This window comes from Dunckerocampus dactyliophorus, chromosome 9, assembly GCF_027744805.1.
Source record: "Dunckerocampus dactyliophorus isolate RoL2022-P2 chromosome 9, RoL_Ddac_1.1, whole genome shotgun sequence".
Taxonomy (NCBI): domain Eukaryota; kingdom Metazoa; phylum Chordata; class Actinopteri; order Syngnathiformes; family Syngnathidae; genus Dunckerocampus; species Dunckerocampus dactyliophorus.
The window spans coordinates 27,594,744-27,622,664 of NC_072827.1; the positions used below are offsets into that span (position 1 = coordinate 27,594,744).

Genomic DNA, 27,921 nt, shown 5'->3' on the forward strand with positions numbered 1-27,921 from the left:
AAAAAAAAAAAAAAAAAGTGTGTTTCTTCATTTTTCTCAAGCTGCTGTGTCCCACGCTTTAAATAAAAACCGCTGCACTAAAGGATGAATCCATTGCATGACACTAAATGATGCCGGCGCACCAATAATTCTGTGGCTAGTTAGTTTCTATGTATAATTGTTGGCTTTATGTTGTTGACATTCAGTGGTGTGTTTACATCAGACAAGCCAGGCTGGGACAATGAAAGGCACTCTCATGAACTAATGGCTGCATCACAACGACACGGATGTATATCACAACATGTCAAATACGTTGGGTGAGCTTTCATCACGCGCTCATCTCAGGAAACATCTTGTTCTTAAGGAGTAAAATAAAATACAGATAAATGAAACAACTATATTTGTATCTTTGCATTAAAATTATTTACAAAATGTCACAGTGACACATTGCCGAAACACTATTTGGACTTATCTCCCACACACTGGTGTATGAATGTGAATAATTGGCAGCCACATTACCGTCAGACTACCCCAGGGCAGCTGTGGAGACAGATGTAGCTTACCACTACCAGTGTGTGACTGAGGAGTGAATGAATAACGGGTTCACTTCATGATGAAGCGCTTTGGGTGACTTGAAAAGCACTATAAAAAAAAAAGTAAAAATCTAAAAAAAAAATAAAAATACAACCATGTGAGCAAAAGTATTGGGACACTAGGCTACTACATCTACAATTTTAACAGTGACCACTTTCCTGGGAAACGTTTTGTTTGTCATTCTAGGTCATCCCAAAGGTTCACGCCAATCTTATCCAATCATTGCTTTACGGACCAACGAAAGCATACAATTGGATTCTGTCCCAATACTTTTGTTCAACAGGGTTTTCCAACTTTATTCATGTTTTCTATCGGCAATAACAATACTTTAAATTGTCTTATTGATCGTAAAAAAGGCACAACATTTACATTCTTGTTTGTTGTAACTAATGGATGTTTTTTGTGTTCGTGTTCATTGACGTTATGGAGATTATGTGTTAATGTGGCAAAACACGGTACATTTTCTTGATTTATTATTTATTTGAGTAAGTTTGGGTCTTGGGGAGGAACCAAATTCCTATTATTCCAATATTGGAAAGGTTTGGAAAACCCTGATGTGTTGTATTTACTGATAAAAAACAACACATTCATCACATTAGTGGACCACTGAACATAAAAGTACACCAGGGGCCTATACTGCAAATTACTGATTATTATACTAACTATACCTTGGTTTAATTTATGAACGCTCAACATTGTGCAACGTTGACATATTAACCATTATCCAGTTAAAAAATAAATAAACTGGAGCAGCAACTGTCTCGTTTTCGTATTTTACTGCACTGAATTACTGCACAGTTGATTAATGCCTTGCAGTGATTACTCCACCAGCATATATTGTAATATAAGAAGACTAACGGGCTGAGCACTCGCACAAGGACTGCTGTGACATATACGTCTGCTAACATTGGCCTAATTAATATTTCATTTTGCGGTTTACTCCTAATGCTCGGCTCAAAAAGTGAGCAAATCTAGAGTATTCCCTCGTCTTAAAATCGAATGATCTTGAAGTAGCCGCTCCCGTTGTAGTGCTGCCCGAATTATTCTTGCTCCCATGTCCACCGAATTCTCAATAAATGGTGGCGTCATTTCCGAATGAGTTACACGGTGAAAGAGCGGCGCTTTCGTAGCAAATTTAAAGCTGAAAGTCTGGACATAACCTGGTTGAGTTTAGCCGAAGTTACCACGCTGGTATAGCCTCTTTAAAAGAGAGACACCGTCGTAGTACAGGCAAGTCAGGCTTTAGACTCAACAGACCTCACGAACCCACTAAACTGGCTTCGCAGTACACCCCCCAGGGGTTTACAAAATGTTGCAGAGTGATCCTCCCAGCAGACCAAAAACTAGGAACTAAAAATGTATTTATTTTGCTTTTAAACATACAGGTAGCTCAAGTTAGGTTTGAAAATGATTGTATTTAGGACACAGGACGCTACAATCAGCCCCATCCTAATCTATTGCAGTTTGTCAAAGGCACCCTGTTGTCCATCTACTAACTAATTGTGCTCCGCTCAGTTGTTGGTGCTTTACAGATGCCCGTCAACTTGGGCATTGTGGCAGTGTGCTTTGCATGCCGTTGTTTTGGGTATTTTGGGTTGCGTTGGTATTGACGTTTGTTAAGGGAGCTGGTAACTAACTACATTGCTTTTTAACATTGCTTTAATCAGTGGAGTTGATTGTGGATATGGTGGCTGGTTTGAAATAGATCAACCCTGTCACATAGATAGATACAATGGCAGAATAAGTATAAAAAAAGACAACAGTTAAAAAAGAAAAGTTCCTACAAATAGAAGGGAGTCCAAAATATATCATTCATTCATTTCTAAAATAACATTTAGGTAAACTGCTGTTAATTAAAGTATAAAGTCTGGCCGATTGTTGTTAACCTCACAAGTTTCTTTTCACTTTACCCTCACCCACACACACACACGCACGCACACACACGCACACACAGCCCCACTTTGGGGCCTCACAGTAATGCAGCTCCACAGTGGATAGAGCCTACAGTGAGATCGCCACTTTGCTTGACTGTGCTTGGTCCAGGTCCAGTCACATGATCGTGGCCGCTCTATGAGGAGTTCAGTAGGTTGCTAAGGACTGCAAAACAATATAAGTTGTATTATTTATTGTATAAATATTAAATAGGCATTCTGTACGTTTGTCATACCCTGAGGATCTGATTGAGCCTCCGCTGTGTCAGCTTTGCGTGCGGCCTCTGGATCCTCCTCTGAAGAGCCAGACATTGTGTCATGTCACTTCACATTTCACACAATGCTGAGTCAATAAGATCCCTTCTCATTAGGATACACTCACGTAGAGTATTTGCATATTCATCAATACATGGCAGGTGTATTGTTCAATCACAGCCTGACAATCCTACCATTGTAATATGAAAATAATAATATGGAATATCATTATTTCACAACATATTGTATTATTTTAAAACAAATATAATGTATTAACAATATACTATTGATGAGGACAAAAAGGGATAATGACAATAGTAGCAGTGGTCCTATTTTTTTTATGTAATAATTTTACTTCATTAATCTTTATTTTGTTTTGACATATATATATAAAATATGTAGATAGTAATTATATGCTACAATTAATTCACAATATATTATAGTGTTTTAAAATTAATATAATGTATTAATAATATAATCTTGATCAAGAAGAAAACAAGTCAAGGAAATAATAGGAATGGTCCTATTTTTTAAAATTGCATTTTACATATTTATTTTATTTTACTTAATTAACCTTTATTTTATTATGAAATATAGATACAGTGTTGGAACCATGTCTCAGTGAACCAAGCGCTTCATAATTAGTACACAGTCTTTATGTAAGACTAAAAAGGGCTCAGTGATGGACTAGTGGAGGGCTACAGGTGCTGTGGACAGAGCAAGTATTTGACTTGCAACTTGAACCCACGTTATGCCCCTGCCTGAATTATTGACTGTAAATAACAACAGTGCTGAATTGACAGTGTTAGGATGCAAGGTTTGTGTGTGTATTGACAATTTATATAGCTGACTTTTCTGATGTGGAGCTGACACATGCAGACGTGTTGAAGATGAGGATATTCTATTTGTCTTGCCCAATTTCAACCAGGGACATTTACCATATCTCAGTGACAGTCAAACCTGGTTTTTAACCCAGTCACAAAACAATGCAGGTGCATTTTGAAATGTTTATTGCCCCACAAATTGACGCTCAAAGATATTATTGTCAACATTTTTTGAGAACAAATAAACCGCTGTTATACTTGTATATAAATATGATTACCTGATGCTACAGCACAGGACAGTGTCGCCATGTTACGCTTACCTTGCATATTCTTGAAGCACAGTTTCTTCTTCTGGTAGGTATAATATCCAGTGGCTGCTCCCACAATGGCCACACCCAGTGCACACAAGATTGCCGCCAAGGAACCTGAGTTGGTTTCTAAAGAAAAATACAAAAATAAAAAACGCATCAAGCAAACAATTAATATTGGAGCTTCTTCTCATCATGCAGGAGAACAAGTCAAAAGTGACATCACGTGACATGTCGGCTTCAGCTCAGTGAGCACAAGTGTTTTTCTTTGGCATTTTTACAGTCAACTACACCACACTTAACTCCGTCAGTACCTGTAAACCACCACTAAGTGGCAGTATTGCTGTGCAAACACCTTCCTGATCCCTCCCCACTACACCAGCAGTGTCCAAAGTGCCATTTCCAGCCTTCAGCTCACTTTTTACTGGCCCACGGCATATTCTAAAGATGAAATTAATTATTTATAAGATATGTTATTACATGTTACACCAGAGATGTTCACAAGTCTTTTTTTTTTTGCAAATCCAAATTAAGTCTCAAGTCTTTGGTCATGACTCCAAGGTAAGCCTCGAGTCTTTGTGGTGTGAGACTCAGCCAAGTCTCAAGTCTCTAAAAAAATAAATCTCTCATGTCTCTTCTTGTTTTAATGAGCCTTCTATCATCCGTTGCTATTCGGTCTACTAAAAATAGTGCATAGCTGTATCTAAGAAATTCAAAGGCATCTATTGTATTATTATGCCTCCTTTATCTATTAGCATTAAGTATCAGTACCGATTAGTTGTTTGTTATATGATCCATTTAAACAGGGTACTGCAATGCAATATGACGAAAACATATAATGAATTGTTTCCTTCATAAGAAACTGTATTCTTCCAACATGTACAGTACATACAGTATACTGTAGTTACAGTATATCTTGTCCCCAGACTCAGTCGGATCGTAATAACAAAAAAATATAGAAAATGTTACACCTCACCCAGTCAAAAGCATTGTGTCAAAAAGGAGGAAATGACATTAAGCTCGTCAAAAGTTTCAGAGTTTCCCCAATGAAAGGAATAAAGAAAACTTAATGATTGTTCACGAGTCCCAAAACACGACACCGAGTCGAGTGTGAAGTCTTTTGTGGACGAGTCAAAGTCAGTCTAAAGTCTCTCTGTGTTCTATTTAAGAGGGACTCGAGTCCGAGTCGCAAACTCAAGGTCTCATTGCCGTATTACTGTACACTAATAATACTGATATTTCTTCAATATTGAACTACATTGAATTGGTTTTTAGCATCTTCCTGTACAAAATGTATCAAAATAGCAGCCCTCCATCCATTTATTTTCTGCATTACATCCTAATAGGAAGGGTGAGTAGTTTTACTTAGTTAGTTTTGTTCCATGATATAAAGAATGTTACTTAAAATATTGCTTGTACAGTTAATAAAGGTTTTATGAATGTGACAGCTGAGCTTAATTCACATATGGGAACATTTGTTTTGAAATGTTGAAGTCTATGACAAATAACTGTCTTCAACTTTAGAGGCTCCAGAGTATTTACTGTATATAATGTATGAGCTACAGTGTAATCAACTTTTCTTGGATACAAATATGTACATGTATCATATCACACAGAGACTGTTCTGTCTGTTATTTTCCATTTAAAAAACCACTAAAATACACTATTTGCAAAGAGGTGTCCAACTTTTTCCAACTATTCAAAACATGCCTAATATGTCTCGGTTTATTGCGGAGTGAGGTTGTCGTGTAAAAATTCCGGTGTGACTGCTAGCTGTGAAAATGTCATCTCGGCAGCAAAGTTCCATCAAACTGTACAATGTGTGTGTGTGTGTGTGTGTGTGTGTGCTTGACTTTATCGCAGCTTCATGCCCTAATTATCTCAGTTAACTAGCAATTATAAGACATAAAAACATTCAGAGTGGCGACTAAAGTCTGCACCTGCAACCTGGTTACTAGAACAACACAGATGTGAATAATTTGCATGCTGTCTCATACCATGCAACATTTTGAATGCTGGCTTCCTCCCTGTTTTTTCACCTTTCCAGCGGGTCCAGTTGACATGCAGACAGAATGGCAGGATGTTGTGCCGCCACAATAGCCGACGGCGAGATGGAAGGATGTAGGGTTGTGACAGGGCAGGCGAGGGAGTAAAGGGTAGCGGAGTGAATGAAAGAAGGGATGAGAGGAAGTCCATTTAAAAATGGGAGACGTGATGAGTCAGAAGAGAAATGATTCATCCGGATGAGTCAGTATAAGAAAGAGGAGGAGGGTGCAGACGTGTACATGCGTGTACCACACCACAGTTTCTGTACTGTCGTTTTGATTGGGCAGATGTACCTAATGTTGTGACGCATGATAATACCACTATGTACCAGACACAGGTTAGACGATTTATCATATACATTCATGATTTCTTCAAATGAGCACTTTTAATGTCAGTTATTTGACTTAGGCCTTGTGATGATTACGATACATTAAACATTAGACGGACACGTCACATTTGGAAAGTTGCTTAAGGCTGATGTCATGCTGTCTAAAAATGTTGGTGCTGCAGGTCTAACAGGAAGTACACAGGTAGTTAAAGAGAACTCACCTTCCCCTTCGGCATCTGTAAATGGGGAGAAAAAGAACAGAGACTTAGACAGAGGCATGGCATGAACATAGGGAAAAAAGTACACGCTGACTGAACAGTATTAAGCTGCATTAAGGTAAAATGCATAAACAGCAGTGGTGTGCAGTCAGGGCCAGCAATTCCTTCTCTATCAGAATCACTGACCTGCATTTACAACCTATAATCGAGTATCTGTTCCATGAAATTGAAACATACATGGAATTGTATGTATTTCTTTCCAACAGTCAATTATCCTCATTGGCTGCACTGCTTCCATTGCGTGTCTGTGTATGTTAGATTTTTGCGGCTGGCTGGCGCAGTGGGTAAGCACCGGGTTCAAATCCCAGTCAGGATGCCAGGGCAAAGTACGGGAATGTATATTGTTAATATTTTATTTTATTTTATTTTTTTAACAATACTGGCCCTCACAATGTCTGCCGATTAAATTCTGGCAGGGTCAGTCCCAACTGAAGGCCCAGATACCAAATGCACCACCTGCCACTGATATACAGTTAGGCCGAGACATAGTTGAACATGCGTGTTTTAGGATTTAAAGTTTTTATGAAACCATCACAGTGGATTTGAAATAAAACAATGTGTCATTGGCGTGTAAACGTTCCGCTTTAATTTAAGATGTTTCACTTACCATTACAGGAAGTGGAGTCATTTTAAGCAGTCTATGGCAATTATATTAATAATATATAACAAATATATGTAAAATATATAATACTTCAGTGTTTTCCAATGTTATGATGATGTAGAAGCGTTATTTGCAGTAATGGTTGCATTCAAAAATGTATAGTAAATTAAAGTTAATATTTGGTAAACAAGTTAAGGGAGAGAGAAAAAGCCTCTTCCTGTATCCTGTTTGCTTTGTGGAGGATATGCCCGTTATATCCTGTGTGTTTAAGTATAAACTATACGTGTCTTTTGCCTCTTTTCCTCCATCCTGTCCTTGCAGACAAGCCACTTCCTTACTTTTTTCCCACCAGCCAAATCCTTCCTTCTCCTGTCTCCAGTTTTCCCCACTGTTCCCCCCTTCCTCACTCTAACTACAGTGCTTTGCTTTGTCTGCAGTGTTTTTTCATGGGGGACATTTGTCTTCTCAGTGTGGACAAACATTCTGGAAAGAACATACTGTGCATGACATCGAGAGAAGCTTTTAGGATGCCCTATTCATGATGCGTTTTTGGAATACTAATCGCACCACATACCTTGGGAAAACATGGGTCAGTGTACGTCAAAGGACTACGTCTACACACGTCTTGTGCTTTTTCTAGATTTTCAGTGAGAAGAGGTGAAGACAACTTGTTGTCAAAAGTAGTAAGAATCCACCATGCTTGTCATCACTTGGTATGAAAGTTAAGACCGGCGGAGTGTTTTGTTGTTTGTTACGTTTTACAGTGGCTAACTTCTTTTTACACTTATGTGCCATTTAAAAAGATGCAAAATTCATTTATTTTCTATGCCGCTTGTCCTCAGGGTCATGGGAGTATGCTGGAGCCTATTCCAGCTGACTTTGGACGAGAGCCGGGGTACACCCTGGACTGGTTGCCAGCCAATCGCAGGACACATGTAGCATCACACACATCAAGCATTCACAGTCACATTCATACCTACGGCCAATTTAGAGACTCCAATTAACCTAACATGCATATTTTTGGAATGTGGGAGGGCGCGTAGAACACACACAGGAAGAACATGCAAACTCCACTCAGAATCATGTAAAAAAATCTGTTACACAAATCACCTTAGCATTACACTTCCTTAATTTGCCGCTAAAATTAACACGGACTGTTTTGTTTTCCTTCACTAATAGTTGACCTCTTTTTACACTTGTCACAAAGTGTTAAAAAGTCACTCCTTCGGGATTTCCTTCATTCAAGTTAAGATGAGGCGTTGTCGTGATTTTGCAATTACTTCTTTTTACGCTTGTAAGACGGTTATAAAGTTTTAAACTGTTACCTAAAACACAGTCTGTGTAGTTAATAAAGGTTTTATAATGGTGACAGCTTGACCCTGGAACTGATTAATGGTATTTGCATTATTTCCTACGGCATATTGTGAAATGTGAATTATTATTAATGTGATCTTCAAGGTTCCTTTGTATCTAGGAGACTTTTTGTAACGCTCAAAAAATATACTGCATTGCTAGGTGCTTCTGTTTATATTGATTTGGTGATTGACAGGTGTGGCCCAATACTTTAGTTTACACAGTAATATGATGACGATTTGCTTACCTTCTCCTGTGGCTTCAGCAACATGCGCTACGGAGGGGAAAAAAGGCAAGAGATTAAAGGAGGCTGAAGTAATCATGCTTGAAGTTCAAGTGAGAGAAGCATTTATATTTGAAGTAAATGTAAACAATCTTGTGAGCTGCCTCCCTGTGTATACGTGTGTCATCATGACTCCCTTGTACCTGCTTCGGCTTGCCCAACAAAGCCACAAATAGCAGAGTTCACAGGAGGAGAGCTTTTCGCTCAATTGTAAAGATTATACCGACCTCAATTACTCAGCTTTCAGGTCGAGAATAAAAGGAAACGCTCCCTTGTTCATACAATGTTGTCCAAAACATCGTGATTAAAGTTTTCCAGCATGGGAATTACACGCTCTGTGTGGGAAGCTAGTTAGATACAAGAAAAATAACTCACGGTGTTTACACGCTACAAACTTTGAGGCCCAATATAATTTCAGATTCACTTCAGGCCAGTTTTCATACTCAATTTTTTTCTCAATGAACTTAGTGTACGGCGGTACCTCGGCACGAAAACTGAGGCATAGGAAATAAAGTAAATCCAAAACAGGCCAATAAGAACTGGGGCTAGAATGGCCCCCATGCTGAAGGTTGCGCAGCCCTTGTTTGAGGCATAATTGTGTACTTTTTCTGAGAGTGTAACCTGTACCGGAAACTCAGTAATACAGTCATCCCTCGTTTATTGCAGTTAATTGGTTCCAGAATTTCCGCAAAGCAGGATTCAATATTAATAAATGGAATATTTATTAAATGTTTGTAGTTCGAGCATAGAAAACCCGTTTATGACTTCCTAAATACAATTTTTACCATTATTAGAGCCCTGTAGACATGGAATAACACCCCTATAGTCACCATTGCACTCGTATTATTTTACTTTGTTTACAACACATTACTCAACTGTAATGCAGGCTACGGGATCGCTGAAGGGACACAAGAGACGGCCGCCTCCTTAAGCATAGTATGCTACCGAGCTAACTAGTTAGCCTCAAATGTGTTTATTCTAAACTTAAGAAAGGATTTCAAGCAGAGTGAGGAAGAAGGACAAAGTAAGAAGCCAAAAACTACTTCCATGCAGTGTAATCCAATCTACTGTCATGTCATGTCTCATCAATGTAACATGACCGACGCCTAGTGACTAGAATACAACATATGACTTGTCTTTCAATATTTTTTGACTAATAATGGTCCATAGTCAACCACGAAACAGTGGTCATTTATTAATTAATTAATTTCCAAAAATGAGAGTGAAAGAGTGATGTTAAAACCAAGATGTAGCGAGGGACGACTGTAAACCCGTTATTGGTGTTCCACAAACAACATACTGTATGCCACTTCCGAAAATCATCACATGTGCTGTGTTCATCCCAACGTTTTAGCTCACTAACCCCCTGATCCCGCACTGCGGCTCCGCCCTGATTGCCGTGGCGTGTCCTGTGCGTCGCCTTTGGACAGAGCATCCTCCAAGTTAAATCCTCCATCTGACAAAACACAAGCCAAATTGGTGAGAGAAACATTCCTCCCCGCGGGTCACTTTTCATCCATCTCCGCCCAAGTGGGATATTGTCCAGATGTTCCCCCCGCAACATGGCGTCTCATCTCCACGGTAACTCCCCATCTTGGTGTCATTCCCCCATGGCCGTAAGTCAATGCTTCGCAAGGCTGTCGTCAATAACAAACCTCATACAATAGCAGCAAAGGGCGTTGACAGTGATCATGTGAACCAGTGATGACATGGATTTTCGGATATTATCTGACAGCAATGACACATTATAGGCTAGCTCTGTGCTCTTTGGGGAAAACCCTGAAAGATTTATACAATGACTGCAGCGTTGCACAGGGCAGGTCAAGGCAGGATCAGCAAATTATTTATGGTTTATAATATATTATGCTTTATAATATATTTAAATCCTGATTGTAAATCAGACCTGTATGTAAAACATCTTTCTTCATAGATATGAGCTGGAGAATGATAGTCCCAGTCTCACGAGTTAAAGTCCGTCAAACTTAAAAAAGAAAAATTTGATAGCATACGGTAGTAGTTTTAAAGCAGGGGTGTCCAAAGTGCAGCCCGGGGGCCATTTGCGGCCATCGGCTGTGATTTTATCGGCCCGCCGCACAGTCTACAAATGTAATTTAACAAGGAAACTTGACAAAAAAAATAACAGCAGCAAAAATGGGGAAATCAATCAAAAGGAAAAAAAAGCCATAATTTCACAAGAATAAAGTAACAGTATGAGGAAAAAATGTCTTTAGTAGCATGAAGTTGAAATATTAAAGAAAAAAGTTACATTTTTTTTAAAGTCAAAAACAATTAATAAAGTTGTTATTTTTGGAAGAAGGGGGTAAATTTATAACATGGGAATAAAGTCAAAATATCAGGAGAAGAAAAGAAGTTGAAATATTTAGTAAGCTATACAAAAAAAATCAATAACAGAAATTTTACCAGCGTAAAGTCAAAATATTACGACAAAAAATAGTTTTCTAATGAGAAAAAGTTGCAATTTTATGAGAATAAACTTGCAAAATGAGGGAAAAAATCATTTTAGTAACAATGTTGAACTAAAGAAAAAAAACACAGTATTGTTTTAAAAGATATAAAGTTATAATTACGAGAAGAACATTAAAAAGAGGAAAGCTGAAATGAAACAGTTAGAAAATGTAAAAAAAATCAGCAGAAATGGAAAAAAACAGCTGTAATTTTACAGGAATAAAGTCAAAATATTATTCATAATGGAATGAAGAAGTTGCATTTCACCTATATTACAAAGGTGAAATGCAGTTTTTTTCTTGAGCTACATATAGCTTCTTAGCATATCTCTGTGTTGGTTTACAAAATATCAAAGTGGCCCCTGCATCCTTTCATTTTTCAGGATGTGGCCCTCGCTGGAAAAAGTTTGGACACCCCTGCTTTAAACCAATTAAATATGATAAAGGATTCAAAAGGGGGATAACTTGCGTTTACTGTTGAAGGGGGGGCAGCTGGAGAGTTTCCAAAACTTAAAAGAAGAGTGTAACCTCGATAAGCTTGACTTTCATAGGTACCTGCAACTCAGGGACTATCATTTAAATTTTATTTCTGAACTATAGAGAGCATTGGCAGCCAATAGGAACTCCATTGAGTATATAAAAAAGAAATGGGAAATAGAATTTAACTATAAAACTGCAAAGAAGAGTGGTTAAGCATGTTGAAGACACACTATACATCCACCAGTTCGCAGACCTGGATGGAGTTCTCCTGGAAGAATATCATAGGTTTTTTTGTCACACCAAGTGTTAAGGGCAAGCAATTACATAGATCAGCTTCGTTGGAGGGGGTGTGGATCTGTGGATGCAGATCATTCGCATATCTTTTGGAAATGTGATAAGATATTGCAATTTGGGAAATGTTGGCAGGTGTACAAAAGGAAGTGCTTGGATATCCGATCCCTTTGCCTTGCACGATTATATATTTGGGAAATCTAAATGCAGAGAATGTACAGGGGAAGGACAGATATCTGGTGAAGATTCTGTTGGTAGTGGGCAAAAAGGCTATTACAAGGAAATGGGGAAGGGAGGATACCCCTACACAGCAACAGTGGACTGCGATAGTAAAGGAAATTTACGTGATGGAAAGGCTGACGCACCGCCTACGGCTACAGGAGACCCAGTTTGATAACAAATGGACAAAATGGACAATGTTTACATCCAAACAGCGACAAAACATATAATGAACACTGGAACTGAGCGACTTGCAATCCATCCCCCATGTTGGCACTTTGTTTGTTTTCTTTTGTTTTGTATTAAAAAATGTCAATAAAATTGGATTTAATGCCATGTGTGATTTTTGGTTCTTTTTTGCTGTTTTTTTTTGTGACACCCCCACAGAAGATTACCACTGATAGCAAAGAGGAAAGGAACGGTTCACTTACTTTTACACTTGTACAACAGTTGAGAACGTTAAAACGTTACTTCAAACAGTGCTTGTACATTTCACAAAGACGGCATGATGAAACACTCAGTGAATTCCTACGGGAAAATAGGAGGACGCTGTATTCTTGTGCGACAAAAAAGGAAGATGTCCATCACGAAAGATGTTGGAAAGCACATTGCTTGACATGCTAATATTTAACAGATGAATGGCTCAAGTGAGATCAAGGGAGTGAATTAAAAAAAAAAACCTAGTAAGTCAGACTATATGAGACAAAACGCAGGGTGATATCTCCACTGTGGTTGAATCCCACTGAGGTCATTTGGGAGGTTTCTTGCTTAAATCGTAACCACCCCCGATCAAGAAGGTAAAGTAAGTGAATCCCTTCTCATAACACGTCAAGGTAATTTGTGTTGCAGCAAAAAAAAAAAACATGTTCCACATTAATATGCTGAGAAAACAGGGAGTTGCCGTCCAATATGTGCTAAGAGATTGCACAAAACTAGCGCATTTGTCAAAAAGACTGATTATACCACTCAGACATTCCTCAGGTCAAACTCTATATGGCGTTCTGGGAGTAGTGCAGTATAAAGTCCTCTTTCAGAAATATCTCTAAAAGACATTAGATATTGTTAGTTTGAAGCTGGTCAGCGTTTTTTTAGGTTCTTAAAAACAGATTAAAATTTACCTGAGTGAACTTCTGGAGCAGGGGGTGCCGCTTTAACTGTTGGCAAGAACAAACAGGAAAGTTATATTGGCAACATCAAGTTCGAGGAAATCCTACAACGAAACGCTCGATATTATGTTTGAACTCGACCATTTTCCCACAAATAGAAAGACTCCAAAAAGAAAAAAATATAAACAGCTTAACATTCCATGAACATGAAATTATCATTACGTTCATAAAGATGGATTTAGTGGCTGAAAAAATGTTTTATTTCCTCATATGGTGACCAAAGGAGCCTGTTACTGTATTTTACGAGAGAGAGGACCAGGCATTTATTGGTATTATGTTTTATTTGCAAATATGAATTTTAATAATCATATTAATAAATACGATTTATGATGTTGCCTCATGTGAATATAAACAATTAACTAAAATAATACATATAGTAATAACAACAATATATCACATTTATATAGCGCTTTTTTTATAGCTGCTATAGCTACAATAGCATGGATGCTGAACAATACGTTTACAAAAAATATATACATGTATTATAAATAAATCTACTTTATAATGTATATTTATTTCTATTTTATTTGTTCATATTTTTACTCATATTTGTAAAATATTGTAAGACTTGACTTTGCATTACTGCAACCTTTCTGACTGGCGTATTTTTAAGTTGGTATGGTTACTGTGTACAGTGGTACCTCAGTTTTTGTGAAAACCGAATACTTTTTCCCATAAGAACTGGTGTAAATCCAATTAATCCGCCCCAGACACTCAAAAATATTAACACAGAGCACATTTAATGGAGAATATATGGAGAATAATGCAATAATTATGCAGAAAACACTACCTTTGTACTTTTCTACAAGTTATTTCTTGAATTCAACAGTGTTTCTCACCTTCTTCATCAAATTTCTGGTACTTAGAAGGGTTTTTTTGGCCCCGTGGTAGCTTATTTTGCAGCCTCGCTCAATGAAAAAGCACAGACTGCCTGAAAGCCTAAAACGCAGAAACATACAGAACAGTGTGCGCTTGGACGCCTCATCAGCTCAGGGCACACAATACTTTATAGGAGGAAGAAAGGAGACAGATACAAAGTTGTTCATCGTTCTGTGCGCATTCTATGAGCAAATGAACCACCCACGCAATAAAGATGATGAATGGAATCCCTGGCAAAAATCAGTCTACAGCATACTCCAAAATAATCACTATCCAGTCTTCACCGAGCCTGAGTCACTTGATTCCGGGGCAAACAGACACCATTTGGCCGTACAATAACAATAACTGAGAACAATTTCAGCGATTTATTATTACTTTTTAAACAAAAACCAAGGTTCCACTGTATACAATTTGCCTATGCTGCGTGCTGCTGTGCATCAACATCTGTGTCATTCTTTTTGGGTCAAAGTTGAAATGTTTAGTAGCTTTTCCCTGCAAACAGCAGCACCTTCTCTTTGAACTTCAGCCTTACAGATGCCGCATCTGCTGCGCAGGCTGCGTGTACGCTGTGTTGCAGACGCCTTTCACAACACATGGTTGTGACAGGAATAGTGAAGGTAATTATAGCCACCTTGTCTGTTTACAGTATGGTGTTTATTTATGCTTATTTATACACGTTCATGTACACTGTGCTTCTTTTTGTGCAAAATCGTACTAAATTCCAAACACTCTGAAAGATTTGGATTCCTATGTAAACAGAAGAATAGCGTGTACTTATTGTTACCTGTAGGGACCTCTAATTCTGTGTCAATGTTTGCCACCGCCTCTTCCTCGAGGCCCACATCAGCCGACTCATCCTTTTCATGCTGCACAGCTGTAGCCGTTCCTGCTGTGGCCTCCACTTCAGATCCACCCTGTCAATGTGTCATTTAGCATAGGGACTCATCCATGTCAAGCCATGTGGGGCTCTGTCATTTGCATTCCATCGCAAGTGTGCAATTATCAAACCAGAATAACAACATCACAATGTATTTTCAGTGGAATTTATGCTGACGTCTTTCCACTGACCTCCTCGTGTGCAGGTGGTGCATCAGTACTGGCAGAAGGCTGCTCATCCACATTGGGAACGTGTGGCTCAGCTTCCGGATCTTTCACATCTGGATCAGCTGGAGGTCCTTCAAGAGAGAAGACGTGGAAGGAGCAGGTTTGATTAACCTCCATTGATAAGAAGGAACAAGGCAGGGATTGGCACATTGATATTAAATGATCTGTGAACGTCTACGCTCACCCTGTGTTGTTGTAGCAGCTTCCGACTCAGCAGCAGGCGCTTCTGCTTCTCCTTCTGTAGGAGCTTCTGCTTCTCCTTCTGTAGGAGCTGCTGCTTCTCCTTCTCCTTCTGCAGCAGTTTCTGCCTCTCTTACTGCAGGAGATTCTGGTTCGTCTTCTGCAGCAGCTTCTGGTTCGGTTTCTCCTTCTGCAGGAGCCTCTAGTTCTGGGTCCGCCTCAGCAGGAACCCCTGGCTCTGGGTCTGCCTCTGAAGGAGCCTCCGGTTCTGCTTCTCCCTCAGCAGGAGTCACTTGTTCATGGGCTGCAGCTTCAGTCGGCTCAGGTAGAGTTTTCTGGATCAAATATAGCAGAAAGTTTCATGAAATACTTCTACAATAAAGGATCTCACCCGAGACATCAGAACACAACATACTAGAGTAATACGTGAGTGCTAATGTATGTAAACATATTTAAGGATTGTTTTGGGGTTGAAAATTAAATCAAAGCAAAGTCAATTCAAGAGGAATTTGTTACAAAGCATTCACCTGCAGAAAAGCAAGCTAGCTTTCATCAACGAGCTACTGCAGAAGCTAACATAACTAGCCTGTGTGAGCTAAAGTTTTGACACAAAAAGAGAACAAACATTGTACATAATATATAGACTTGTCTTTCTAACCCCGCGCTGATATGCTTTTCCACTTGACTCTCATGAATTTGAGCTAGCAGACACACTGGCCAGGCTAACGTTAGCTAATCAAACTAGCCTGTCTAAGCTAACCTTCTTGAACACAAAGCGATAATAATAATACACAGTGACATAATAACACACCTGCATTCCACGCGATATCATGAAATAACCTATTTAACTTCATTGACATGAACTGAGGGCTGCACGGTGGTCTAGTGGTTAGCACGTTGGCCAACACGGTAACAGCCTCGAGATCGGGAAGACCTGGGTTCGATTCTCCACATTCTCCAGGTACTCCAGCTTCCTCCCTTCCTCCCACATTCCAAAAACATGCAGGTGAGGTTAATTGGCGACTCTAAATTGTCCATAGGTATGAATGTGAGTGTGAATGGTTGTTTGTCTATATGTGCCCTGCGATTGGCTGGCGACCAGTCCAGGGTGTACCCCGCCTGTCGCCCGAAATCAGCAGCTCCAGCATGCCCCCGCGACCCTACTGAGGAAGAAGCGGTATAGAGGAAGAATGGATGGATGGACATGAACTGAACTATGTCTTATATCACAGGAAGGCAAGCCTCTTAACAAAGCTGCAGTGCATTCTGGGACTCGTAGTACTCGTGTGTTTTATGGAGGCAGCCAGCTCACCTCTGCTGTATCCTCTGATGCTCCATCAGTCTCTAGTTCTCCTTGCACCTCTCCATCAGGCATTAAGGTTGCGGGGGCTGTAGCGTCCTCCATTGGGGCCTCGTCATCTGAAAAGAGGGGAACTTCGTTTTACACTTGTATGAGAAGTAAAAACGACCTAAATTGAGATGCATGAGGAACACTTGTTCCTGTTGATGACTCTGTCTTCTTTATTACTTTTAAGACTGAGAGAGTTCTTGTTTTTTACAATGGATAACTTCTTTTTACACTTCTGTGAGAGTAAGAATGTTCAAAAATGACAAGCGCGAGACACATCTGTAATCTGGTCAAGGTCAAGGTAAACTTTATTACCCCCAAGGGCCAGCAGAGAATTCCTCATCCTATTGGTCCTACATTTAGGAACACCGTTAGCAACCTGGTGAAAAACATCAGCGTTGAAGTTAACGCATAAAAAAAACAGTACGAACGACTTTCCGAGCAATACAAGGATTGAACAGTCAACCAGCTGAGGTCAGCAACACAGTTGGGCGAATCCTTCACCGTAATCTTAAATTGTTTTTTCTTTTCGCCGATGTACAGTACAGATTTACAGATTTTGGTTGTCACTGTCATCCAGCGCAGTGGCTTGTATGATGGGTGGTTGGACGCAGTTTGCAACACCCCTGTTAACCCCTCGTCTTCTGGCCTGCAGCTCATTGCTTTCCACTTGGCAAGAACGTTCGTCAGCCTGTCGTCAGCCTGCTCTGCTCAGACTTGCCTTACGGCTTCTCTGCTAATGTTAGCTGTGGCTGCACTCGCCACTGGGTCATATTCGCATGCTCCTCTATTTTGACGTCTCCTCCCCCTTTACTCACCGCTCATCACCTTGCCCTCCCAACTCCAATAGGTGCCTACCAGCTGATGCTAAACAAGCCAATAAAGGCCAATCAATGTCTATTTCAGGGTGTGACTGACCATTGTTTTCCACCCCAACGACTCAAGCACAAGAAGACCAATGCATAAAAACTGATTTTATAAAAAGGCAACTCACAGAAAAATTAGACTAACGCAATAAAAAAATAACACACTAAATATAACTGTAGTTAATTATCGCAATTAATGCTTTACATTGACACCACTGATATATACACGTATGTAATAATGATCTTTCATAATTAACATAAAGCCTGAGTGAGTTTTATTGTTTTTAAATATATATACACTATAACAGTGGTCAACTTATTTTTACTTATGACAGCTAAGAACTTTCCAACGTTAGTTGAAACATTGCCAGTCCAGTTAGTAAAGGTTTATGATGGCGACAGTTTGACCCAAGAACAGATTATTTTTATTTCCATTATCTCCACGAGGACGAACAACTTTCCATTGTATATATTTTCCAACTCCCCCCTCCCCAAGAATAAGACTTGTTGGTTTTTGTGTAATTAAACCTTGTACTTGTCCTCCATGTCTTATTTAGAAACGTGTGCCTTAAAGCTAAAAGGTATTCCAGCATGATGAAGCTCACACGGATAGCGCTCCACCCTGTCCTAATTACTTCCCGCTCCAGCAACAACGGGATGACATCAATCACATCGGACCTGCCTCGACAGCCAGCAGAAAAGGGGAGGGGGGGGAGAAAAAAAAACGTCTCGACTTGCTCGCTGGCATTGCAACTCTGCACTAATGAGAAAATGATAAGTGCGCGTGCTTGTTTGTGTGCTTGCGTGCGTCTTTGAGACAGCGCCGTGACATTCCCCTTCTGCATGTGAGGAGCTGAGACGGCAAAGTCCGCATCCAGCAGGTGTGGGGGGGGGCCTGTTTGCAACAGCAGGCGTACCAAACAAAGGTTACTTTAGAGCAGGGGTGTCCAACATGCGGCCCGGGGTCCATTTGCGGCCCGCGGCTGTGATTTTAATCGACCCGCAGCACAGTCTAAAAATGCAATGTAACAAGGAAACTTAAGAGAAAAAAACGTCATCAAAAATGTCATTTTAGTAGCATGAAGTTGAAATATTAAAGAAAAAAGTTTTTTTTTTAATTTATGTCAAAAACAATGAATAAAGTTGTAATTTCTGGAAACTTCGGTTGGATGAAAATTTATAATATGGTAATAAAGTCAAAATATTAGGAGAAGAAAATTGAAATATTTTGAAAATGATCCCAAAAAGTAAAGTCAAAATATTAAGACTAAAAAAAATGGTTTTCTAAAGAGGGAAAAGTTGCAATTTTATGGGAATAAACTTCTAAAATGAGGAAAAATATAATTTTAGCAACAATGTTGAAAAAAAAATTCTTGTTAAAAGAGAGAAAGAGAAAATTTACAAGAGGAAAGCTGAAATGAGATCGTTGAAAAATAAATTTTAAAAAACCAGAAGAAATGGAAAAAAACAGCTGTAATTTTACGGGAATAAAGTCAAAAATAACAATCGAATGAAGAAAAAAAGTTGCATTTTTAAAAGAATAAACTCGTATTATTACAAAAAAAACTTTATTTTTAGTAGCATTTCACTTACATTACAAAGGTGAAGTGCATTTTTTTCTTGAGCTACATATACAGTAGCTTCTTAGCATACCTGTGTGTTGGTTTACAACATATCAAAGTGGCCCCTGCATCCTTTCATTTTTCAGGATGTGGCCCTCGCTGGAAAAAGTTTGGACACCCCTGCTTTAGAGTGTGACTACGGGACAAACTGAATACAATGACAAAGTGCCGTTACTGTCTTCATTGACATACGTGCATTGGCTCACGCTTCAATCGTTTTTGTTTTGTTTTTGCTGTGCCGTACTGCAGTGTTTGCCATCAGTTAAACCCTGAAGGCAGCACGCCATGAACACAACATCAATTCTCCCAACGTGACAACTTGGCCCGCTTCACGCACACACACACACACGCACACACGCACACACACAAACATACCTTCCAGGATCAAACAGAAACAAAAAATCTGCATAAACAAAGCGACTTAATGTGCACAAACACATCGAAAATGCACCGGCGCCAAATAGGAGACATACGGACGCTGAGTAGATGTGATAAGAACAGCCTGGTTTTGGGTTCCACCTTGCAGGCACAGAGCCAAGTCTAACGTAAACACGAGCGCCAAGTCATTTATGTAAGCGCCATGAGGCTTTTAATATGCGTACGATCATTACGAAAGCAAAACAACACCGCAACATCATCGGAATGATCTAAAAATAGAACAAAAGAACACCTGCTAGTTCGATTAGTGGTTAACTTATTTTGAGGCTTGTATGAAATGATATGTTAAAAATGCTAGAAAGCAAACGTGGGTAAAATCCCGACTATCCTCAAAAGGTTTATTGTTGTAATGTCTTAATATGACGGTGGTTAGCTTCTTTTTACACTTGCACGACATCAAACGCTAAAATAAAATCAATCATAATGCTGCAAACAACATTTATAACACCAAAGTCATGAAAATTGAGCGTGTCTAAGGATTGTTTTATTGTTTTAACATCTTACTATCACCAAGGTGAACTTATTTTGACACTTGTATAATTACATTTGCCATCCCAACCTCAATCAGCGTTTTGTTGTTTCAAGGTAAACATTGCCTGTACAGTTCATGTTGATGTTCAGGTTTGACTCTGGAAGTGAATCATTTATTTTTCTTCCTAAAAATTTCAGTCAGTGATTGTTCATTTTTAGGAATTCAGTCAAATACCCATCTGTATTGCTGGGACTAGTCCTGCTTGTCTGTTTCCAAGATCTGAGTAGCTCGCTAACTAACAAACAATGCATAAAGGCAACTTTTTTCACATTTGTCAGAGGAATGGATTTGGTCTTTTTGACCATACTTGTCCCTCTGCCCAAGAACTCTATTCCAAACCATTTTTATTAAGTTCTTATTGTGTGAATGCCTTCAAAATTCTGCACCAATTCCTCTTCTTCTTTTTATTCCGTCTCGTTTTTCGGCCGCTTCCGCAGGCCACATTTTTCAACTTATTCCAAATATTTCAACACAAAAATCTTCCACTTATTCGCGCAACGTGTGCTCTCTTTTCTCCATGTTTCTAAAATTTCCGCATTTCCCAAAATTCTAAAAATGTCAATTTTTCAAACATTTTCAAGTTCCTACATTTTTCAGCGAATTCAAAATAATCCAATTATGAAAACGTTCCACTAACTAAGCACTTCAAAATTCATTATTTTAGACATTCAAAAAATTCCCACTTTTTCCAAATTTTCCCAAACCCAAATTTTTCTTTTTTGAAGAAAAGTTTCACTGCCCACATTTCTCAACCGATTCAAGCCATTCCAACATCAAACTGTTCAACACGTTGAGGACATAAATTCTATTTTTCAAATTAAAAAAAAATCAAAATTTCGCAAAATTCTCGTTACCTTCATGAAGATGCTACTAATTCCACATTTCTCATCCGATTCACTTCATTCCAACATCAAACCATTCAACAAAGTCAGGACAATCATGCTATGAGCCACAGTACAAAAAATTCAACATTTTTGCAAATTTTAAATTTGTCCTAATGCTGCTTTGTTTCAATGGGCTTCTTCCAATGGACGGCCGATTCAATTTCCAAACCGAATCAAGCCATTCCAACATCAAACTGTTCGACACCCAATATTTATACTGAACAAAAATTCCCAAATTTCCCCAAATTCATCCTTTTCGCTAAAACTAGTTACCTGCTACTACTGCCACATTTCTCAACCGATTCAAGCCATTCCAACATCAAACTGATGTTGACATTCAGGCTTTCAACATCTATACTGAACAAAAATTACATTTTTTTCCCAAAATTCATACTTTTCACCAAAATTCCTACATTTTTTTTCTGGAAGGCAAAATGCCTTTGATCTAAAGACTCCTAAATACTTCCACACTTCTCAATCCATTCAAAGCGTCATCAAACATCAAACCAATCAACCATTCAGGACATTCTTCCTAAAACACACTCATTCTGTTAAACAAAAATTCAAAATTTTCCCCCCAAATTCCACTTTTTTTTCTGTAAAAAGCAGTTACCAGCTACTACTTCCACATTTCTCAGCATTGCTAATATGCTAACACTAGCATGTTAGCGTACTAACATTTTTTTGCTATTCTCATGGTTAGACACATATATCAACACTTAGCAGTATTATGCTAGGTGTTACATTTTAACATTAGCAATGCTAGTATTCTTTAAGTCACTCAAACTCTTCCTCCCTTCATTTTACATTTCAGCACAATTTCGCATCTGTATCGGTATCGGCTTGGCAAAAAAAAAATCACGCATCCCTAATTATATTTATTTGAGGAGGTTGTTGAAAGAGTGTGTTGTTGTTTTCACCAATGAATATCAGCAGTGGTTAACTTATTCTTACACTTAAATTGAAATGTTACTTAAAACACTGCCTGCTACTAAATGTTTGATGAAGGCGACAGTTTGACTCTGGAACAGATTGAATCATTTTATAACATTTTCTGAAAAAACAGCACATAATTAAACATAACAAGATCAAGTAGAGTGAATTAACTGCCTAATGATTTTGATGATGTGACACTCCCTCGTAAAAAGGGTCGTCACTTAGTCGAACATTTTGTTGGCGTTTATCGCTTCCTCTGCTAACCAGCTCCTCTATAAAAAGGGTCCAATTATATTTCCCTCTCCACGAGTGCTGCCAACATACACACCAAAGTACAGGGCAGGCCTTAAAGGAAAAGGGTTTAACACGTTCTCCTTCATTTCGGTATTCATGAAAACATGACTCTGCCGCTTTGTGTCTCACATTGTCGCACATCTCACTCGCACAACTTCCCTTTCTTTGCCTTTGTCTCGCACTGTCTCGCTTTCCCTTGTTTCCCTGCCACAGCTTTCCCTCCAGGCTTCTGAGTCATCCGTGTCGTTCCAATGTGGTCGCACGCAAGCCTATGAGCCCAAATCCACATGTAGTGTCAAGCTGCCAAATGGTTAACCCTTGACTTCAGCAAGTGACTTCCACTATACAGTAGCTGCTCAGGCTGCTCCTTGTAAAAGCTGGGTTGTTGTGCTTGTACGTGGACAACAGAGCCATGACAAATGAGCAGATGTTCATTTCTTGACATTATTTTTAAAAAATAACGGGTTTTTTTGTTGTTTAGCGGCATATTTGCATTTGGTTGTGCTTATCTTCTATACGATCAAGCAGGTTATTATTATGGTTCCATTTCATTGAATACGCATAACTTCTACATGCTTTGTGGCGAATAAAGTGTATGTACCGTACATGACACTTCACTGCTGTTGATGCAGGCACCACTATTGTGATATCCCAATTGTTGATGGACTGTTTCATCTTGCCATGATCACTTATGAGGTTCCCAAGGAACATGGTGGTTATTTTCCAAAAGAATGGAACCTTAAAGTGCTCATGAGGCCTAAAAAACGATAGCAAAACGAACGTACTCACTTTGTTGTGAGTAACATTTGCGTCGTACCGCTATCATGGATAAAGAAACAACTATGAAACGGGAGTGAAGGAGCTTTCTGAACCGATGAACCATCTTGGCTGTGATGTCACGACCTGAACACGTTCCAGGAAGCAGATTCAAGCACATGCTGCCGTGACCTCACAGCAAAGCAGAGAAAGTGACATGTTCACAACAATAACACAATGATAACACTCACTGATACTGTGTTGTGATGAGTAGTGATGTGTGGCTCGATACTGAAATACCGATACTGCCCATACCAGCTCTTCATGCTCAGGAATGGATTCTCAAATGAAAATATCGATACTTCACTTGATACTTCATTTGAGGTGATGTCTGCATGAAACGCTTGTCTGTCGAAATGTTGCCCCATCATAAACGTAGTTCTTAAGAATGAATCATTTATTCTATGCTTTGGTTCCCGTTTTATTACCATTTTCACATATTTTCTATGATTTCGGCCTCTGTTGTCTCTCGTCGTATATTAGCTTGGCGATATTGTAAATCGCCCCACTACCTCAATACGCTTCAGGGTTTAAAATAAATAAATAAATTATTTTCAAAATCGTATTTAAGACACTTTGTGAGAGTTTACGAGCATTCTAGATCTTAAGACGATGTTGACATGGAGGCTATTTTTTTCTTTAACTATAACTTTGTAGCGGGCCGCACGGTAGCTGAATGGTTAGCATGTTGGCCACACAGTCAGAAGATCGGGAAGACCTGGGTTCGAATCTCATTTCTGTGTGGAGTTTGCATGTTCTCCCCGTGCGTGCGTGGGTTTACTCCGGTTTCCTCCCACATTCCAAAAACATGTTAGGTTAATTGGAGACTCTAAATTGTCCATAGGTATGAATGTGAGTGTGAATGCTTGTTTGTCTATATGTGCCCTGCGATTGGCTGGCCACCAGTCCAGGGTGTACCCCGCCTCTCGCCTGAACTCAGCTGGGTTAGGCTCCAGCATGCCCCCACGACCCTAGTGAGGATAAGCGGCATAGAAAACGGATGGATGGATAACTTTGGAGAATATCTATGAGTTTGTTTCAGCCTGTTTACAAAATTCAATACCAATATCAAAATGGTTCCTGAATCTTTAGATTTTTTATTATTTATTATTATTTATTTTTTTATTATTTATCATTATTATTATGCTAGAGGCCTATTTTACCCCAAATCTTGTCTTTTTGTACAACCTTTTCAAATTTAGCTTCCACCGTGATTCTATTTTTGGTCAACAGCACACTAAAGTAAGTGTATTGTAGTATTATTCTACTTAAAGAATAGTTTCTGATGTGTACATCTCTAGTGGAAATAATATGTGTGTGGGTGTGTGTGTGTGTGTGTGTGTGTGTGTGTGTGTGTGTGTGTACCTGAACCAGAAACTACACCGTGCCGGTAACAGTATGCCTCATAATGTGTGTACTTGTCAGGTGATATGACATTGTTCTGTGAGGTATATTTCTATTGTGTGTTTGTGGGACAGAAAGTGCTGTTTGCCCCAGCAGGAAAGGCTGATTAATGTGAGGGCGGTTGAAATGTGTAAACAGACAAGCCTACGCACACACAAACACCTGGCACGCATCATACAGCCATTTATCAGCCTCTGCTAGACGTTCCCTGTGAAGAAGTCGTGTGCACACGTACATGACCTATGTGTTGTACATGCTCCACCCCCTCACACATACGTAACACACATGTTGATGCTGATGGGGCCTTAGGGTCGAGAAAGTTGTTGTCTACAGCTGGAGGTCAGCTCTGATTACAGAGAAACTCCCTAAAAACGTCACGTTTATCCGCACTTTACAGAGCCTGGTATGAAGCTAACTAATGAGGTACACACGTGCACGCGGACCAGCAAGCGCACGCGCTTCTCTTGCTTCAAAAAAGTATGTGTGTTTGTGTACTTCCCCTCTAGTTGTGTCGGTTAACGCTAAAGGAAACCAGTAGAGCCACACTGGCCCACATCCATCCCCCAAGCTGGTTGTCAATCATGCTGACTCTGCAGTACGTCAGTCCCTACAATCACTGGCCATTCATCAAGTATGCCAGCGCAAAGAAGGCACACCTGTAGGGGGCACCAAAGGATTCAGCGGAGGTGCAGCAGCTTGAGAAGAATAAAGAAAACAGGGTTTTTGTTTTTTAAACCTGCAAGACTAAGGTGTGCCTCCAGTGGAGGGTGTCAGAGGATTCAGGAGAAGCACAGCAGCTTGAGAAAAGTCAAGTTAAGATGTTTTTAGATCCGTTTCGCTAAGTTGTGCCTCCAAAGGGGAGCGCCCAGGGAGTCAGGGCGGGTTTGTTTTCTCCAACATGCTACAGTGAAGGCACAGCAGCTTGACAAAAGTAAAGAAAAAAATGGTTTTAAACCGTGCATTAAAGGATTCAGGGAAGTCACAGCAGCTTAAGAAAAGTAAAGAAAGCATTTTTTTAAGCTTGCTACACAAAAACGTGCCTCCGTCGGCGGTCATCAAACAATTAAGCTATTAAACTAATAGGCTATGTTGCACTTTGTCTGAGGTTCGAGGTGGTAGGGAGATGTAGCAGCTTGTGAAAAATAAAGAAAACACGTTTTTTTCACACCTGCAACACAAGGGATTCAAAGAAGGTGCAGCAGCTTGAGAATAATCAAGAAAACATGCTTTTTAAACCTGCTATGGTGCACCAACAGATGCTAAGGAGGCTCAGTAGCTTGCATGAGTGATTCTCAACTGGTGGGTCACGGGTCTTTGCCTGGGCGAAGAAAAAATAATGTAATGACCCGATGTCCGTGAATGCACCTCGCGTTCTTGTGTGTGCTATTCGCCTGCTACGCCGCCACGAAGTGCGTGCCATCTTTAAGGGCGACTTTGTCAAGCCTGAGCGGGAGGGGAAGGACGTGGAGCGGGGACTTCACGTGCCGTCCGGCCGGCACACAGCTGCGGATATCTGCTGGAGAAGAGAGAGAGCGACGGCGTCTCACCGCTGCAGCTCATGTTGTGTTGCAAACATTCTCTTGAAATAAAATACTTTTGAGAAGTTTGACTCGAAAAATGTGGGTCATTGAAGGGGTGATGGTGGGTCCCGCAGGCACATCAGTTGGGAACCACTGGCTTACATGAGTTATGTATGTTGCTAAGCTTAGGCGCACCTCCAGTAGGGGTGCCAACTAATTCGGGGGGAGGGGGCCACAGCAGCTTGAGAACAATAAAGAAAACTTTTAAAAACTGCCATGCTAATGTGCAGCAGCTTGAGAAAATGAAATCAAACATGCCTCTATGTCCAATTCAGCGACGCGTTAATGATGAAAACTGACATTGTTATCCAAGTAATGGCTGAATATTTAAACAGCCCCTGTATCGGACCTCATTAGACAGCTCAAGTGTACCTAATGAATTGGCCAGTGAGTGTGTGTCTAGAGATTTTTGAAAGATGCTCAAGGCTTCAGGCAGTCATTGACTCCCACTGATGGTTACATTTTTTTTACAATTATATCACTTTGTCCAAAATTGAGGTAGTCTGCATAAAAAGGGTGCAGTTCCTAAATTCTTGCCATGTAGATCAAACGCATTGAGATGATGTATGGAGTTAAGAAGAATTAATAACAAAGCGGCGTCCAAATACTTTCACTGAAATGAGCTTAAAGACAAAGGGGCCACCACACCCCTTGAGGCCCAAAAATTGTGCACCCTTGTAAAATTAGGGCCATCATCATTATTGTCATTACACTGAAGAAGATGAGGAGCTTGCTAGTAGTCTACCACATTAGGCGAAGGTGAACATGTAAACAGGGTGGCACACACACACAGTGTCATGGGTGGGCATAGAAGCAGGCATGTCATAGATTCTTTTTGGAAGGAAATGAATGATTACCTTGTGTTTTTGCACATCCGGCCAACAAGCTTCCCAAGAGCAGAATCCACAGGTATGACATCATTGTAACGCTGCGTGCGTGTGCACCGGGCTTCTGACTCCTGGACAATAAAGGCAGCGTGCAAAGGTTCGGCTGTGTTCGGAGTGTGTGCGCGGTCTCCAAGGTGCTCCGATGTCTGACGCTGCTCGCCGTCCTCTCCTTCTTTTGTCTGGCTTGGAAAAGAGAAGGTCCGGGCTTTATTAAGGTGGGCGTGTCCTTCATTCCCCTCCCTAAAAAAAGCAGACACATGGAAAGGGAGACAGAACTAGGTTCTGCAGCTAGAACCGGCTTTTTTTGCACTCAAGACATTACCTGAACGTTTAGTCTGCTTTAATAAACCCTTATAGTATGAAAATGGGAATAAAAGGAACAGAATAGTAGTAGTAGCTGAGAAAATGCACCATTTCCTCAATTATTATGTCGTCCTTTTCCTTTCTCAACACTTTTGTCTGCAGTTTTGGAGTGTTTAACTGCGTCTGACCGACAGGGGGCACCAAACGCTTCCACATAAGCACAACCATGCAAAATAAAAATGGCACACATTCCAAAACCTGTATAAGAGAAATGCTGCAGGTTCATGGGTAAAGTTGACCAGGCTACCAGAGCCGCCAGACCTGAGAGACGTCTATCTGGAAAGGCATGAGCAGGACTCCCAGAAGAAATGTGACTTTTGAAGAGTTGGAATTACAAAAAAAAAAAAAAACCTAACAAAAACACTTCGCCATAAATTTTACAAAATT

General features: G+C 39.8%; 1 protein-coding gene across 3 annotated transcripts; it reads right to left on the bottom strand.

Annotated features, from left to right (window-relative positions):
• Positions 1-27,556, bottom strand: si:ch211-39i22.1 (skin secretory protein xP2). Of its 3 annotated transcripts, XM_054787751.1 has the most exons (13): positions 27,142-27,556; positions 16,877-16,983; positions 15,569-15,899; positions 15,349-15,455; positions 15,065-15,194; positions 13,354-13,389; positions 10,144-10,236; positions 8,745-8,771; positions 6,487-6,501; positions 5,889-5,930; positions 3,904-4,020; positions 2,741-2,800; positions 1-2,670 (listed from the first exon to the last, which is right to left on the bottom strand). In XM_054787751.1, the coding sequence occupies exons 1-13, from the start codon at positions 27,428-27,430 to the stop codon at positions 2,642-2,644; spliced, it is 1,383 nt and encodes a 460-aa protein (XP_054643726.1). In that variant the 5' UTR covers positions 27,431-27,556; the 3' UTR covers positions 1-2,641. The 3 variants fall into 3 exon arrangements, with proteins under 3 accessions (XP_054643726.1, XP_054643727.1, XP_054643728.1); XM_054787752.1 differs by lacking the exon at positions 5,889-5,930 and having other exon boundaries at positions 27,142-27,551; XM_054787753.1 differs by lacking the exons at positions 16,877-16,983; positions 27,142-27,556 and adding an exon at positions 16,376-16,750.
• Between the last annotated feature and the right edge of the window lie 365 nt (positions 27,557-27,921).

What these genes read in the sequence shown, in the direction of transcription:
- si:ch211-39i22.1 (XM_054787751.1), bottom strand. Translation starts at nt 27,430, where the DNA reads ATGTGTCTGCTTTTTTTAGGGAGGGGAATGAAGGACACGCCCACCTTA. An exon ending in CACCACCTGCACACGAGGAG is followed by an intron (nt 15,195 to 15,348) that starts GTCAGTGGAAAG and finishes ACACATTGACAG; the next exon opens with GGTGGATCTGAAGTGGAGGC. An exon ending in CCGCAGTGCGGGATCAGGGG is followed by an intron (nt 8,772 to 10,143) that starts GTTAGTGAGCTA and finishes TCCCCTCCGTAG; the next exon opens with CGCATGTTGCTGAAGCCACA.